General features: G+C 33.1%; 1 protein-coding gene across 4 annotated transcripts in view; it reads left to right on the forward strand.

The window, feature by feature from the left end:
* The window catches only part of Mondo (MLX interacting protein mondo), a 72,857-nt gene that overhangs the window by 37,857 nt on the left and 16,109 nt on the right, over positions 1-18,891 (forward strand). For all 4 annotated transcript variants that reach the window (XM_076413070.1, XM_076413068.1, XM_076413069.1 and 1 more), the window contains exon 2: positions 17,080-17,186. In XM_076413070.1, the coding sequence (XP_076269185.1) occupies positions 17,080-17,186 (107 nt within the window). The remainder of the gene's footprint in view (positions 1-17,079; positions 17,187-18,891) is intronic.

Genomic DNA, 18,891 nt, shown 5'->3' on the forward strand with positions numbered 1-18,891 from the left:
AAAAGTTGGAGGATCGCTATAATCAGTGTATCGCCCTTGAAGGGTGATTTATGATATATGTATCAGATTTGTGTTGTAAAAAAAACAAATGTTGCCAAAAAATGTGTTTTACTATGGTAGGCCGGGAACTTTTCGATTGACCTGTTACATACAATACTTTATTGAGTAGTTTTAGAAAATCTGTGTTTGGACATGTTTTAACATCTTGAGTTCTCTTAAATGTTAAATTATCTTTTCAACATGAATTTTTAAAATATGTTTCTACTTATGAATGTCCGTTATGGCCTTCACTTGCGCTTTTGTTGTTGCACTGTTGCCTTCAACGTGAACTTCCAAAAAAGAAAATTAAATTTCGTGTTATTCTTCGGAAATGTTTGAGGTTGATAGTGATAGTAACGTGTTATCATCTACATTTTGTTAAAAGTTTAGTAACCTGCAACAATCAGCCAATGTGAGAGATTAGAATGGATCGCTAGAAAAATACCTAAATGTCGTTGTACAATGTTTTTCGCAATTTTTGTTGTGTTTATTACTAATAAAAAGTGCATTAACAATACTATTTTAATATGCGAACAATTTAAGACCTGTAAATTAGAAACGAATTGTTTTATATACCTTTAAACTGACTAATCTTCAACCCCGACAACAGAATTATCATGACGATGAATGAATAATTAATCTGTTTGGAAATGTTTTAATATGTTAAGTTCTCTTAAGTGTCTGATTCTCTTCGCAACATGAATCTTTAAACTATGTTTCTGCTTAGTTTCTCTTACTTTATGTTACTTGACCTCAGTGAGAACACTTGGTGTCAATTGTTGTCTATACGTAAATATTATTTGAAATGTTTGAAACCTCTACCTGTCATAACACATACACATACCAGGTTGTATATACTGATAAAAAATCACGTTCTTCAACCAGACATGTGCCAGATGGGACTCGATTTACACTTTTTGAATGCTTATATTTAATTAATATTTTTCTTTCTGCCTTTTAAGAACATATGATCATAAACTAAACCTAAACCCATCACATGATCTGTAATTAAATATAATTTTCCGTACTATTTGGTAACGGAAATAAGAATAAAGTTGGTAGAGATTATAAAAGAAAATCATTGAAGTAATGTGCCAATAATATCAAAAACGTAGAAAAACTACGTCACACACAATTTTTTTATATACATTTTAAAGTCTCATTTAATCAGTTAGGGGCTTATCCGGACTGGACCTACAGTTTAACATGGGCTTTGAACCACGGTATTCGGTATTAAGCCCATAGTTATTAAGTAACTTAGAAATCATCCCAGAAGACATCCGGTCTTACCCAGCCTGGTTACTGGCGTGACTGGGATCATTTTCCTTGTCGGATTTTGCACTCTTGCCTAGAAAAATCACACATATTAATCAATAACAAACATAAATTTACGACCATGCCCCAGCAGGATTCGAACCCGCGACTGTCGCAACAGTAGGTGGACCGTCCTTTCGCCTTTACCACTGTGCCGACCAAGCCGGCACACACAAATTTGAAGCGTTTTAACGCGCACATTTAAAACTATTTCTAACTTTCTTCTAACATTATTTCTTGTTTTTGCAAAAATAATTTTTTCTCCAGGTAAATAGGCAGGATTGTTGTGAAATACTTTTTCAGAATTAGTTGTCACGTTCGAATACGATTAAATTGGCTTCGAGTATCCTCGAAGAAAAAACCGAAATTACTTTTTCGGGATCTTTCATTAAACTCAGTGGAAAGTTTTCGCAAAATGTTAGTTATTTTTCGGAATAATATTGTCATTATGACGATTAATCAATTGAGGAAGTGTGATGTGCGAAAGAATATTTTTAAAAAAATTAACGAGATTGATTAGATATAATTACAACAACAAATATTGATAAACAGATTTATAAATAATCATAGTATTTGCTTAGCGATTACATTAAAATAGCTTCAAGAGAATTTCGTGCGATATTTTTAAGGAATGTTGTATTTCGTGTTGTTGCGGGCTAAACGGATAACATGACTAAACATAATTAACATTAAATAACAATGGAGAATCAGTTTGTATGAGACTAAATTTGTCTACGTCAATTTAATATATGAGATTAAATTAACATAATTTTATCAGGATCAATAATATCTAAGTGTCATGTGTTAAGAAGAGAAGCTGCGTTAGGATCATGGGAAGAAGAAGAATAATTGCATATTAAATTTCATTCACGTTAAATTCTGTTAGATAGTTTTTTGAAATATATTTTAGTGTCTTCTGTTTACCAACTAGGATTTAGGGCTAGATAGTATCGAATTTATTTTAAAAAATTAGTGTTGGTAACAATCGACTGATATCGACTATCGACTGTTCAGTAATTGACTACTCTTTACTATCGACTATTTCAGTCGCTATTTTTGGTTCGACTGTTTTTACTAGTAAGTGTTTTCAGTCGTTGTTTTCGGTCCATTCCAGATAAATCTTAGTTAGTATAGAGGAAATAGAACAAAAATATTTCTAATAATATATTTTTTTAATTTAATTTTCATTAATTTTTTTTAATCAAAAAAAACTAATTAATTCAATATTTTAAAACCAAATTCCATTCCCTATACGAGTGTTGCTTGAATATTAGAGAGTTATTAAAACAACAATTGCTTAATTGATAACTTGTTCAGTCTTCGGTGACTGCACTAAAATAGATCAGTATCAATTGATTCGTTATACTTTCCGCGCAGTTATAAATAGACCTATTTCAGATATAGATTCGAACTAACCCACTAAAATATTCATATCCCTAATCACTTTGGCAGCACTTGCCGTATTTATCTTGTTACACTTGTTACAACTATGCGAGACTGTGTTCTGTTTTCAAGGCTGGCGTTCGTTGGACATTCCCTCTCAAACGTTCTAAATTTATGGCGCTTGTAGTGGCGGTACAAAGGCCAGAAAAACATTTGCGAATCGACCGCAGGGGGACCCACCTCGTATTTTTTCCCGTGACATCTTGAAATACGAGATTACGCGTTTCATGCCCAGTTTATTGGCGATGACTAATTGTTTTCGATCTCCAATCCCGAAAAAAAAAAGGCTGGAGAAAAAACAATCTCGTTTTTTCTTAGTAGTCGTCTTTATAGTAGTATAGGTGTAGCCATTTCTACAGCTCTTTAGGAGACGACAGAAAAAAACCTATCCATTCATGCCTATACATATATATTACTTTATTGGCTACGATTGTACATGTGCAGTTCTAGCCAATCGAAACTTGTATAGGCCACCATAAATACGTCCGCACTGTTGACAACGCTAGATGATAAGTACCATGCGGTCTCAGGGTACCATCTGTAATATTTGCCGTTCCCGTTTCAAATTCCTTCCACGAAATAGTAGTTAGTGTTCGAACAAACAAACAAAGTCAATACACACAATAAACGAATATTCCTACACAGAGAATGGGCCAAATAATATGAACACCTCAGATATACACAATTTTATTTATTATCAGGCGTGTACATTAATTTTAAAGATTTTACAACAGATGGTATTACTGTGTATTAAATCGTATCGGGTACGTTCGTAACCAACTTTATGCCTCTCTAACAGACTTACTTTACTTTAAAGAGCATTCTGGACAGCCAAAATGCAACAATCCACGTTATTCGTTAGCATGAGAACGCTTGACTACATTACAAAACTGGTGAAACCCTACTTGGAAATATTAAAATGGGAACTGATATCCCACCCGCTGTATTCTTCAGATCTTGCTCCATCTGATTATTACTTGTTCCAACATATGAGTCGTGACCTGTCTAAGCAGCGCTTCACTTTTTATGAAGATATAAAAAAATGGGTTGATTCGTGGATAGCCTCAAAAATACATCGTTCTTTCGAGATGAAATCCGTAAATTGTATGAAAGATGGAAGAAAGTAACGGCTATGGATCGACATTACTTTGAATAAAATACATTATAGTGATTTTTCACAACAAAATTTCAGATTAAAAAAATAGTTTAAAACTATTGCATAGGCCTTATAATAAGGTCTTGAGTAGCGTTGGGAACTATCGACTGAAAACAGTCGAAACAGTGGATAGTCAAAAAACTAGCGAAAAAAAATAGTAATTATTATTTTTAGTCAAATACACGGTTTGACTGTTTTTTCAATTCGTAATGTCATACGAAGATGTACGAATCCTTTCCTGTATAAGTTGTGAGAGAGGAAAGGACGGACATATTTGCTTGGGTAGTTAATTTTACATGTGGTTATATTTTCTAACGGTAGTATAAGAGAGACGGGGATGTATACAAATTCCTTTACGGACTAACTTTAAAAAAGAGAAAGAAAAAAATAATTACTGAATACTATTATAATAATTATACAAAACATGCAATTTAATTTTAAATGACGTAGAATTTCTTTTATATTTGAATGTTCTGTGAATCTATAAAAAAGGAATCGAATTTTTCTATAGAGTGGGATAATACCCCACAAATGTTTTATTGTATTTTAATGTGTTAATTGCTATTTTTAAATAATATACTATAATAAATATAGACAACAAAATAGAACTTAAACAAAACCTAAAAACTCAAAATGTACAATAACCATAAGTACTATATAAATCTATAACATAATTAAAAATGATCTGAATGAAATGATATAAATGCTTTATTTATTACTGAACGGAAATATTTTTTTAACAAAAATCGAGAGAGTAATCGAAATATTATCTATTATTGCCATAAAACAGTCAAAATATTTTACTACTTATCATTTCCAATTTTAAACTTTTTACCCTATTACATTAACAATCTTGAAAAATATCGTACCAAAATGCTATAGTATTAATATACAACATATTGTTATTTACAAGCAGACTAGCGAAAAAATCATAAAACTACATATATTAAATATAAATCTATGTAAGCATAAATTGGGTACATTTTTGTCTAGGTCGTGGCTAGGACGACAGAGCCAGAACGTCAAATATCAGTCGAATGAAACTAGTAGAACTAGAAACAGTAACTAAAAGTACACGACTGAAACAGTCGATAGTAAATAGTCAAAAAATCAGTCGGACCGAAAATAGCGATAGTAATAAGCAGTCAATTACTAAACAGTGGATAGTCGATTTCAGTCGATAGTTCCCAACACTAGGCTTGAGTCACCATTTTAAACAATTGCTATTATTCTCGGAGTAGATCTGTAGAATCTGCCAATTCCTTCAATGATGTTGGAGTTGGAAATTTACAGTTAGATTGAGATATAGCCTGGCTTCAGAAGTTGGCTTCAAAAGAAGTCCTATAGTGATGAAATTATGAGTCGATTAATACTTCAAATTCATACGAATAAATTTAATTATATAAAAATTAATATAAAAATCGTAAACGGTTTTTTTGTGTTGATATTTCAAAAACAACTGAATATCTACAATGGAATTTTTATCATTTTTTACGCCATAATGTTGACGAAATGTTCAGATATCAGTTAATTTTCATATCATTTTTTTTTCGCAATATATGTATTCAAAAAATCGTCGATTTTTGAACGTTTCGAGATTGGTTTTTAAATTTTTTTATTTATTTTCGGAAATATCAGTACTTAATATCAGTAATGTAAAAATGCTGCTTGTACCTAGTACCCAGTACAATTGCCTCTTTATTAACGAGTGCTGCTTTATACACATACGTTGACTATCGATATTCGTAGAAAATCCAGGAGATTTGGGAGCGCACTAAAGTTAATTATCATATCCCATGCTGTTTGTTCACAAACTGAGCCTTTTGAAGATGATTCCCGTGCTGACGGGAAAAGGCATCTTTATTTTACAGAAAGCTATGAGGCGCAATCAAATATAAACAAGCGTCATCATAAAGTTTTTAACCAATGCGTTAAACCATCGGAAATTTTCATTTGTTTGAAGGCATAGGTTGGGGATGCTACACTGTCTCAGAATCGAGTGTATACGTGGGTCACAGAATTCAAGGATGAGCGAGAACGTGTCGAATATGAAAGTCATGATCGACGACCACCAACAAGTCTCACAAATGACAACATCCGTGTTGTTCGAGAGCTTATTTTATTGAAGATCATCGACGGTTAAGGATTGAAGGCATCTCATCAGAATTGGAATCAGCTATGGAAGTGTGCAATCCATCATCTCCATCAACTTGAATTTAGAAAAATTAGTGTTCGCTGGGTTCCAAGGTTGTTGGCCGAAAATCAAAAACAGTTCGGAGATCAGTGAAAGACATCTGAATCGATTTCGACAGGAAGGGGAGATTCTTTTGAGGCATATTGTCATTTGTGATGAGACGTGGGTTCATCATTGCACTCCCGGATCAAAAATGGCGAGTAAGGAGTGGCGAAGAAAGGATGAAGGCTGCTCAGTCAAAGTTAAAACCCGCTCCTCAGCCGGAAAAGTGCTTGCAACTGCTTTATTTGGCTCAAGGGGAGTTTTACTCAATGATTTGCTTCACGATCAACAAGCAGTGAATACGGCTTACTATTCTGAGTTGTTACAGTTGACAAATATCACGTATCGAAGCAAATGACCTTGCACACCTTGCAACGCCATGCCACACATCGCAGTTTTGACAAGGAATAAATTGGATTAAATGCTCTAGGAAGACCTCGAACACCCTCCTTATAGCTCTGATTTGTCACCTTGTGTTTACATTTTGTATGCGTCCATGAAATAATCACTTGGAGGCAAAAGATTTGAACGTAATGAAGAAATAGAGGATTATGTGCGCAAATGTCTGACAACTTGCCCTCAAACTTTTTATGAAGAACGAATATTCTTCCAAATCGGTGGCAAAAATGTGTAGAGCATTGAGGTGACTACATTGAAAAATGTTAAATATTTAGTTTGTGTATACTATTGATCAATAAATTTACTGTACAAAATTACCGTTTATATTTGATTTCCCCATATAGAATACCGCTACAGTCGTTAGATGTAACACTATATAGTATCAGGGGTGTGCAACTCCAATGGTAAGTAGTGGGGCAAAGTTTTGCTTAGTTCAATCATTGGCAGCGCTGACAACGTGAATTTGATTGGTTAGTTTAAAATAGTTATGTAGAAACCTGTAAGGAAAATATTTGGCTTTGATCGGTCTGCCATTTCGCCTGATTACTTTGTGACGTCACATTTATTAGCCAATAGTATTTAAATGAAAATCAAATATAATTTTTAAAATTAATTTATTAAAATAAAATCCTGTACAAATATACATAAGTATAAATAATATAAATATATATAAACAAAAAGCAAAAAAAAACAATTATGAACTCTATTCTAGGCAAAATTAAAATATCTATAATTCTTCTATAACGCCTTCCCATGTTTGTTTAGTGCAATCAATTTTATGGGATCTATTAGACTTCTAACTTATCTTGATATATTGAAGGTAAACTTTAAATCCTTTCCTGTTCTTATTGCATTAACTTCATTAAACCAAAAATACAATCACACCTCATAATAACTTTTAAAATTTGGTCTTGAAAACATTATGGATTGGACAGTTGAAACACTAAAAATTTTTGTGTTTTTTAAAGATATTTAGATTTTAGAATATTTAGTCCGTGGAACTACTTAATATAGAATGTAGACAAATATTGCATGTTGTCCTTTTTTCAGAAGTTTTGTTAAATAGCCTGAAATAAGACTAAAATACAATATTAGACTCTTGTTTTCCTCAGAGCAAAATTCTCTGGAACTGAAAATATAGACTCAACTGGTGATTTAACAACCTCAAGTGGTACTAGATCTCCCGTTAAAAAAGAATATAAGTTATCTAACATGTTCATCTTCTTCACAATTTCCTCCGGGAGGATGATGTGAAAAAATTAAAGTAATGATGTGCCCTTTTAACGATTTCTCGAATATACTAAGTGAAGAATGCTGTTTCTACCTCCATGACCTCTAATAGATCCAACAAAATTCTTTAAGCAGTCTTGGCTAAGATTTGTTAAACAATTGTAGTTATTTGTAAATTTAGACAAAATAGATTTCTTTAAGGTAATAAATCCCCTAAAAGTAGCAATTAAATTTTTAATTGATGACACCGTAACATATATTTTCTTAACAAGGCAATCAAATTTAAATAAACACTGATTGTTCTAAAAAGTTTAAGTATTACAAATATTTTAGGGTTATTTTACAATTAAAAGTAGTATTTATTACTACTAATTATCCAGTTATCTTAATTATTACCTTCTTGTAAGACTTTTTTATGTAGAGACGTCACACTGACAACGAACAACTTGCTAGATTAACTGAATTTTATTACTACTAGCATCTTCATAAGTAGGTTTTGATTTTCTGTAAACAAACAATATATAAACAGACATGTAGTAGATAAATAATTTTATATGTACCTGATAAAAATAATGTTGGATATGCATGATATGCATAATACCTGTTCGTGAAGGAAGGGTAATTCTAAATTTTTCACTAAAATGTCCGTGACAGACACCATGACGTTGATATATTTGCATTTTGGTTTATCCAGGTAACTTACTACTATTTACTTGATCAACCCATTTTTGGAAAGGAGCGAGATCATTCCTTGGTAAACGATGTCTAATTTCCGTAGTAGATTTTTACCCCGGTACACTACATCTTTTGCTACAATGACGCATTGTCATCAATTTTTATATTATTACTCCATAAGAATTAATGTAAAACAGAGAATATCCACAACGTAAAACGAAGATTTCTTGATCTAAACAAAAATACAAAAACCAAAATCTTAAAACAAAAAACTTAAAAATGGACGGCCATAGAAAATGCTGACTTCACACGATTTGATCGACCAATCACGTTCCATGTTAGTGGCGGCATCAGGAATTTAAACTAGCCAATCACAATTTGCGATCGCAGCGCTACCGCTGATTGAACTAAACAAAACATTGTCCCAAGGTGGCCTATACCGTGAAATTTCTATTTTTTCTATGCATAGTATCACTATCATGATTTTTAAAGTGACCCTCTGACTTGAATATTATTGAACATTGTTGGACTATGCTATCACGTGCTGTGTACTCAAAAGCTTGGATAACTAAACCCAAAATACTGAAATAAAAACAACAACTGTATTTTTCTAATGTTTCTAATACATGAATATCATGATTAACCTAATGGGATAATCTAAGAGCCAACATTTTATTTTTATGAAGAGTTGTAATGATTAATGTATAGTGTGCTAAAGTTTTGTCGCTGACAACGGACGCCATCGTGACCATTCCGCGTGAACTTTTTGAGGGTATAGTCATATGACTCCGTTAGTCTTGCTTGTTAAGTTCTTCTATCTAGCGTCGATGCCAACATTCACCCTCAATGTCAACATAGTCATCATCGTTCCAATTCAGCGAGATGGATGTATGGCAAGAATCATTTCAACGACGATCGTAATGACCGTAATAAAAAAGATAGCAGGTTTTGATACGGTTTGATAACAGTGTTTCGTGAAAATGGTTAAACTTGATCAAAACGAAACGAATACTATCTTTATGAGTAGTTTTCACATATTAAACAAACATGTTAAAACCACAAATAGCCTAGCCACAAAATGTTAGATAGTAAAACGTAATTAAATAACACTTAATTTTAAGTTTATGACTCTTTATTGCGGTTGTTTCGTAATTCTGAACAGAATAATGGATGTAATTATTACTTGTTTTTATATGGAATATTTGTTATTATTATAGCATGGAAAAGAATAGATCACAAATGAATATATTTGTTTGTAACTTACTGGGTTATTCAGTAAGTTCATGGAGGATCATTTCGTTAACATCCCCGTCAATAGTCGAACTCATCGTCATCATCATTCCATAGCCAGGCGCTTGGAGTGTCTGTTTCTCAACCAATATACGACTGTTAGTGTCGCAGGACTTTGAATATTTTAAAGTTCATGGCTCATATGTCCACCTTTGGCCATTTGTTCATCTTTCATTCGACAGGCATGTCCACACGATTCCAATCTGCGTCTCTGTATTTGTTTCTCAACTGTACAGTGATTGTTCCATCTTAAACTTGAATTAATCAGGCTGATGGGCCTATAGTCACATGGATTTGGCTTCCCTTTTTTGGAATGACAGCGACAAGTGCATGTTTCTAATTCTTTGGGAAATGCTTTAACCTCAGGATGGAGTTGATAATGTTGGCAAGCTCTCAAAGTTGGTTGCTGTTGAGGTTTTTCAGATGGTTTACTGTGATACCATCTGGGCCTGGAGCTTTTTTTAGAAAACATACATTTTATCGATGGTTTAAAAGATCTTTTTGGCCGTGAAGTCAGTTTTGTTGCTGTAAAATGACATAAAAATAAATTTCCATGTCGTTTCCACGCACTTATTACTCTTTTACGCTCTTAAGTTATTGTTACGTTATTATATTATTTATAATAAATTCCGTTTATTTGAATAATTTTGACACTGAAATGGACAGTCATAAATAATGTTCTGAATTGTTTAAAATGAATGCATTTGTTTAATTTGTTATCGGCGCTATCGTAATCGGCGTTCGTATCTAATTGCTGTCAATGAATGGTATTTTAGATAATATCTGATAATATTTGATAAATTTTATTGTTAGAGTTAATTGTGTAGTTTTTTCTTTACATTAAACACAACGATTTAATGTGGCATTTTAAAATAAAATACCTTTTAAGTGTTAAGTGTTAAAATAATTAATTTGTTTTTGGATAAAAATATCATAATAATAATTTCCAAAGTTCATAGGTTCCTAAACTCATCATCAATGAACTTCATAGGCTGTTCAGATTCGAATTATTATCATGCTGTTTATATTTAGAAATTTTAAACGAAATACTCTTGACACATTTGTTTAATTAAAGTATGGGTGACTTGTTCACTCTTGTTTCCACACAAAATCCGACATATTTGATATAACACGTCAATTCAACAGTCCCCCGCCTGACACATAGATGGTGCTACTAGAATTAAATCCATATGTTTTTTAGTTAGCACTAGTCGTCAAAGGATGCGTGTATAAATTTGATAGCTGTCGCATCATTAGTTTGGGAATTATAGCATTTTGAGTGAAGCAACTTTTGTTATTGTGAAAAAAAATGGATAAAAAGGAATTTTGCATTGAATTTTCGCTGAAGCAAAAACTTGCCGATTTTCCGGACAATGCCCCAGAAAAATCAACCATCAAGGATGGGTATGCTAAGTTTAGACGTGGTGAAATGAGCACCGAAGACGGTGGACGCAGTGGGCGCCCAAAAGAGGTTGTTACCGACGTAAAAAAATCCATGAAATGATTTTGAATGACCCTAAATTGAAATTGAATGAAATAGCAGACATTCAAAAGATATCAATTAAACGTGTACATTATATCTCATTATATCTCTAAACATTCACGATTATTTAGGTTTGAGAAAGCTCTGTGCAAAGTGGGTGCTGCGCGAGCTCACTTTTGACCAAAAACAACGACGATTGATGATTCGAAGCAGTGTTTGAAGTAATAAACTCGAGTTTTTGCGTCGATATGTGACAATGGATGAAACATGGCTCCATCATTTCACTCCGAAGTCCAATCGACAGTCATCCGAGTCCGTGAAATGCAACAGTCGGCTGGCAAGGTTATGGCGTTTGTATTTTGGGATGCGCATGGAATAATTTTCATCGACTACCTTGAAAAAGAAGGACAATCAACAGCGATTATTACATAGCATTATTGGACCGTTTAAAGGATGAAATCGGCGAAAAACGGCCGCATTTGAAGAAAAAGAAAGTGCTGCTTCACCAAGACAATTCACCGTGTCACAAGTCAGTGAAAACGATGGCAAAAATCTATAAATTGGACTTCGAATTGCTTCTCCATCCACCGTATTCTACAGATCTGGCCCCCATAGACTATTTCACGTTTTGAGATCTCAAAAGAATGCTCGCTAGGAACAAATTTTCGTCGAATGAAGAGGTGATCGCCGAAACTGAGGCCTATTTTGAAGCAATGGACAAATCGTACTGCAAAAATGGTATCGAAAAGTTGAGCTGTTAGACCGGATACTTATTGACTAACCAGATTCCCAACAGCTTATCGCACGTCGACTAATAAAATCTTCTGGTAATCTCAAACGTCACAACAAAAACAAAATTTGTTATATCATCCGGAATCGCAGAGTTCAAAGATAATAACATACTTAATTTGTTAGTTTTGCGCATCCAGTGTTTATCCGTTAAATACGTACCTCGCTATCTGAATCTGATTTGTTGGCTAAAAATATTTGTAAACAGTTTTATCTTTGGAATTATGTACAGGTAGGCGTTTGATTGGAAAATGAGTTGTTTGGTGCATCGTTCTGACAAATGGTTGTTATTGTCGATTTCCCTGATAATATGGTAGAGTATTTTTTTGCATATTGCTAAATATCGTTTATATCGATATTGGAAGGAGGTAATTCGATGGAAAAACAACTAAATTGCACGTTGTTATTAAGACCGATAGATATAACGAAAAATGTTCCCATAAAGCTGATATTGGGTGATGAAATAAGTCTTGATTTGTTGATTATTAGTTTTTAATTCATTACTTCCTACATTAGATATGTTTTGTACAATCTTAATATATTAATACTGTTGTATTGATGCTGTTCTGTTGTAACAGGTCAATTGAAACCCTCAAAAGATGCGTGTATAAGTTTGACAGCTGTCGGATCATTAGTTTGTGAATTATAGCATTTTGAGTGAAGCAACCTTTGTTATTGTGAAAAAATGGATAAAAATGAATTTCGCGTGTTGATAAAATATTGCCTTTTGAAGGGAAAAAATAAAGTTGAAGCAAAAACTTGGCTTGATGCCGAGTTTCCGAACACTGCTGCAGGAAAATCAACCATCAATGATTTATATGCTAAATGTTTAGACGTGGTGAAATGAACACCGAAGACTGTGAACGCAGTGGACGCCCAAAAGTGGTTGTTACCGACGAAAACATTTAAAAAATCCACAAAATGATTTTGAATGACCGTAAATTGAAATTGAATGAAATAGCAGACACTCTAAAGATATCAACTGAACGTGTACATCATATTATTCACGAATATTTGGGTATGAGATAGCTCTGCGCAAAGTGGGTGCCGCGCGGGCTCACTTTTGACAAAAAAATGTGTTTTACTATTGTAGGCCGGGAACTTTTCAATTGACGTGTTACTTGTATTAATACACAAGCAAGGCGAGTACGGAATTAATACATCTGTATGTATTTCCCAAATTAAAATAAAACTAAACTACTTAAGGTATAGTTAAGAATAACACTTATGCATTAAACAAGTTTGTGTAGTTTGGTTCGTTTCAATTTTATGATTTCCTGCGTGTTGTCCAGTAGCTGTATTGCTTCTACGTTGCTGTGATTTAGCAACCTTAGTTCATGTTTTTGGGGGAAATCTTGGATCACTTCGTATATGTATTTGATTTCGAGATCATCGTGCAGCTCTTCGTTGGTTACGTAGATGATATGGCTGCGTTGGATTACTAGTTGATTTGATATTTCAGTGCAACCTCATATTTGCACCCCATATGTCCAAATTGGCTCTACAATTGACTGATAAACCAATATCTTTGATTTTATTTCTAGTTGAGAGTAGCTTCCGACTAACCAGTACAGTTGCTTGAGTCATTAGCCTGCTTTGCTTTTGTCTTGTTTCCAATTTAACCTACCATCTAGATGGATGCGTCTAAACTAAAGACAGCTTTTTATTTGTTTTATTAGCATGAGCGATTCGTAAATTGACGCTGCTAACTTCAGTTTGTCTTGATTGCTCACATGCGACGATTTCAGTTAAACTTGGATATAAATTAAAGAAATCACTGTACTATTTTACTACATATTTATTAATTTAATTATTTATAATTTCATGAAGGCAACGGTTTTGTTTTAGTATAATTCAACTTTTCGAATATCTCTGAATAGGGGTGCCGAAAAATATCGATATTTTTAAAAAACCTTTTAATTATTTTTAATAAGCCTTTAAAATTCATACTTAGTTTCAAAGGTTTGATACATTTTGGTACTTGATTTTAAAAGTTTATTAAAAATTGCTACTTTTGAAAATATTTAGAACAACATTATCATGTTACTTACCGTGAGGTTGAACCATTCATAATTCAACAAGATGCTTATGTCAATTGGTACAAAAAAAACGGCCAAGAAATACAATAGCGGTGCATTAAAAGACGTGTATAAAATCTACACAGGTAACGAAAACAATAATCCACCGTATGGGTCTTCCAAGACTCGCCAAATCCGACTTACTGATTCGTACGCGAAGCACTTTGAAGCAAAGGATCGCCTGTTGCTAAATAACTGAACATATGGCAAGCGTTACTATCAGAGCAACGCAGAAATGTGAATTCTGAATGGCGCATTCTGAACTTCTCACCAATCGGCCCCGTACAGCCCTGATTTAGCACCAAGTGATTTTTTAATTTCAAAAACCATTTTTTTTTAGGTACCTCGGTCAGAGTAGAAAAAGTGTAATGACGATTCGTTCAAGCGCGTGTAAAAATGTATTGATCATCATGGAGAATACTTCGAAAAACACTACAGTTATTTTCGTTAACAAATCACAATCTTATGTTTTAAACGCAATATAAGCATATTTACATTTCATGCGGCTTAACATTTTTTCAGGTTTAAAAGTAACTCGCTTGAAATTTTATGTTATTATGTTATATTTACTTGGTGTTTTTGACGCAAAAGCATTTGCGGTTTGGTTTTGCCGTTCGTCTTTTTTTCCTTAGCTTACACTGCTACATGGAATGCAATTATTTTAATTAAAAATATTCTCGAGGGTTTGCATTATATAATGTATGTTAAGTAAGTGGTTTTTCTTGGTAGGAACATAAATATTTTTAATATTTGTGGTAATAAACAGTTCTCGCATCGTCTAAAGTGGCTCCACTGGGAAAGTGTAAATTTTAAAGTATAAATCAAATAAACAAGTAGCTGTGTAAAAGCGTTTGTTTAGTCCTGCCAATAAAACAGCCAATGCACGTCATCAAAATTTATAATGCAACGTTGTCGTATCAGATTTATGTTTTATTTTATTTTGTATGTTCAGCTATATTCTTATATGTAGCGCAAGCCTTCGATAAGGTTTGGCATGAAGGCCTTGTTCATAAACTACAGAAAATGTTACCAAAACAACACACCGAACTACTAAAATCGTACATTACAACCAGAATGATTAGAGTCAAACAAGAAGAAGCTTACTCTACAATTAAAAAAGCTAAAGCAGTTGCACCACAAGGAAGTGTACTGGGACTAATGCCTTATCTACTGTACACTTGTAATATACCACAAATGGAGAATATTACGATGGCTACATTTGCTGATTATTCTGCGATTATAGCGGTCAGAGACAATAGTGAAGAAGCCTCACGAAAATTACAACAGGCAAGTGACAATATAAATAATTGGACACAACTTTGGAAAATAAAAATTAATGAAAGTAAATTTGTGCATGTGCAGTTCACCTATAAACAGACCGTACAAGCACCAGTAACTTTAAATAATACTATCATTCCATATATCAACAACGCTAAATATCTTGGAATGAATCTTGATGTAAAACTTTGCTGGAAGGAACATATGAAGAAGAAAAGAAAAGAAATATTACAACTATGGGATACCACCAGAACAGGATACAGACTCAAAAGAATCAAACCTTCTGATCTTGTGTAGTGTTGTTTAGTGAGGTGCATATAATAAAAAATAGAGCAGTGACATTTATAAACATTATTTCACCAGAGACTGAGATGGGTACTCCTAGTTATATACCTAGATTTAAGTTATCATAAAGACAAATTGTAGATTAGTCGGAAACGACTAGTAACAATGTAATAATTAAATAATAAAAAAATTATATTGACTCTGACAAAACAAAATACTAATGTAAATAAAACAATGAAACATAAATAACGTTATAAAATATATATTATTTTAACATTGTAATAGATAGAGATCTAATGCATATATTTCCGAAGGACTTTAATAGTTTGTAGGTTATAGTTGTTTTATTATATTTACATTGAACTCTTTTCTCACACCACCTATGAGGTAGAGTTCTAATCGCGTTTATGTAGTGTGTCTGTGACATTTGTATATCCAAGTAACGCATGTTACCTTCATTAGAGAGCATGCTTACCTTTTTCTTTTAGTTATTGTTTCCTTTGTTTATGTATTTCCTTGTTAAGTCATTTTGATATATCTGAATTTCTCCTGACTTACTACCTGTGTACATTTTCCTTTATCAAGTTAGATTTAAAAACAGCTGCTATTAATTATTATTATTATTAGTAGTTTATATATATTTTAAACAATTACACAAATAACTATGCATATAAATATTTTACACTCTACAATATGATTTTATATAGTTATTCTATATTAATTATATTTAACAAATTATGTTAAACAATTATATTGAACAAATCAATTTTAAATTTGATTTATCTATCTTTTGTTTATATTAGCTGCGTTTGATATTTTGCCAAAGGGGTTCAATATACCTCAAATATGTTACGTGTTTCATTTAATTTGACTTTCCCAATAATATGATATTGTTTGGGTGTCATTTCATTCTTAGAATAGAATAGTTCCATTAAAATTATGCGTTTCCACATATAAAAAGCTATCGTGTCGCTTTTAAAATAGGTTTGTTAAATATATCGATATTAAACATTTCGATGCATCGATATATAATTCCGAGTATCGAGAATGTATAAAAATTGATATTTTTTCGGTAAGTACCGTTTGTCTGTCACCAAATTCCTTTTGTTTTTTGATAGTTGGATTATTATATCTTTAAAATTGATTGATATATAACTAATTTTATTCAAAATCTCAATACAATATATGTATCGATACTTTTACCACTTCCAATAACCCTAATCTAAAAATGTCCAATTCAGCATTATTATTTAACTTTTACTCATCCCTATACGATACATATCGGTAATTTTTGGCACTTCCGACTTGCCTAACATAATATCTATCTAATTTAGAATGGTTATTTAACATTCCTCTAATGTATTTTTTTTTAAAATTGTTTCAGACAAAAGTTGACATCACCAAAATGGAATCGATTTCGCGGCATCAGGCTTCGGTGGAAGGACAAGATTCGGTTGAACAACGTTATTTGGAGATGTTGGCACTTACAGTGTAAGTTTATTTATGCAAAAGTGTATTCTACAAAATAAATTATGTTGATTCGTTTATCAACACAGTCGGTCGCGTTAAAAGATAAATTTTTCATCTATTAAGTTATTTTATCGTCAACTCAACACCAACGATTCCGTCACGCAGTTCATTGTCTTGATGAATGAGCTTTATATACGATTATATACCTAGTTTTTTAATGTACGGATACCATTGCAATGGTAGTTTTCCGAAATGCACCTATAGCACTTCTCTACGACAGCCATTATTTGCTCGTTTGATGAAAATCGCTATCATCAAAGGGCTAAATCTAGCAAGTCAGATGACGAGCCGCATAAACCGTTCTTTTTCCGAAATTTTTACATCTAATAGATGCAAGAAGTTACAGTTATAATGTGAATTTATTCTTTTACCGGTTTAAGTGTAGTTCACGAATATAATTCTTTTTGTATCCTAACAAACTGATGCCAAAACTTTTTTAATTTTTTTTTCGACATGAATTTGCTTTGAAGCCGAAGGGAAAGGCTTCACTCCACTCATTATCCTCTTGTTTTGATTAAGGATGTTGATGTCAGGTGGGCCTACCATAGTAAAACACATTTGTTTGGCAAAATTAGTTTTTTTTACTCAACATCATTCCCTTCAAAGGTGATACACTGATTATAGCGACCCTCCAACTTTTCGATACCATTTTTTCAGTACGATTTGTCCTTTGCTTCATTCGACGAAAATTTCTTCACAGCGAGCATTCTTTTGAGATCTGAGAACAGGAAATAGTCGCTGGGGGTCAGATCTAGAGAATACGGTGGATAAGGAAGCAGTTCGAAGCCCAATTCATGGATTTTTGACACAGTGCATTATCTTGGTGAAGCAACACTTTCTTTTTCTTCAAATGCGGCCGTTTTTGGACGATTTCGTCTTTCAAACGATCGAATAACGCTATGTAATAGTCGCTGTTGATGATCCTTCCTTTTTCAAGACAGTCAATGAAAATTATTCCATACTCATCCCAAAATACAGACGACATAACCTTGCCAGCCGACTGTTGCGTTTTCCCACGCTTTGGAGCAGGTTCGTCGTGTACAGTCCACTCGGATGACTATCGATGGACTTCATGTTTCTTCCGTTTTCACATATCGACGCAAAAACTCGGGTTTATTGCGCTTGATCATCTTCAAACACTGCTCCGACTCACCAACTCGTCGTTGTTTTTGGCCAAAAGTGAGCTCGCGCGGCACCCACTTTGCACAAAGCTTTCTCATACTCAAAAATATTCGTAAATAATATAATATACACGTTCAGTTGAAATCTTTAGAGTGTCTGCTATTTCATTCAGTTTCAATTTACGGTCATTTAAAATCATTTTGTGGATTTTTTAAATGTTTTCGCCGGTAACAACCTCTTTTGGGCATCCACTGCGGTCACCGTTTTCGGTGCTCATTTCACCACGTCTAAACTTAGCATACCAATCCTTGATGGTTGATTTTCCTGGGGCAGTGCCCGGAAACTCGGCATCAAGCCAAGTTTTTGCTTCAACTGTATTTTTTCCCTTCAAAAAGCAATATTTTATCAACACGCGAAATTCCTTTTAATCCATTTTTTTCACAATAACAAAAGTTGGTTCACTCAAAATGCTATAATTTGCAAACTAATGATCCGACAGCTGTCAAATTTATATACGCATCTTTTGAGGGTTAGGGCTAACTAA

This window comes from Rhynchophorus ferrugineus, unplaced genomic scaffold (assembly GCF_030347505.1).
Source record: "Rhynchophorus ferrugineus isolate W39M unplaced genomic scaffold, kcgeb_rfMv2 rfM9, whole genome shotgun sequence".
In the NCBI taxonomy this organism is placed as follows: Eukaryota; Metazoa; Arthropoda; class Insecta; order Coleoptera; family Curculionidae; genus Rhynchophorus; species Rhynchophorus ferrugineus.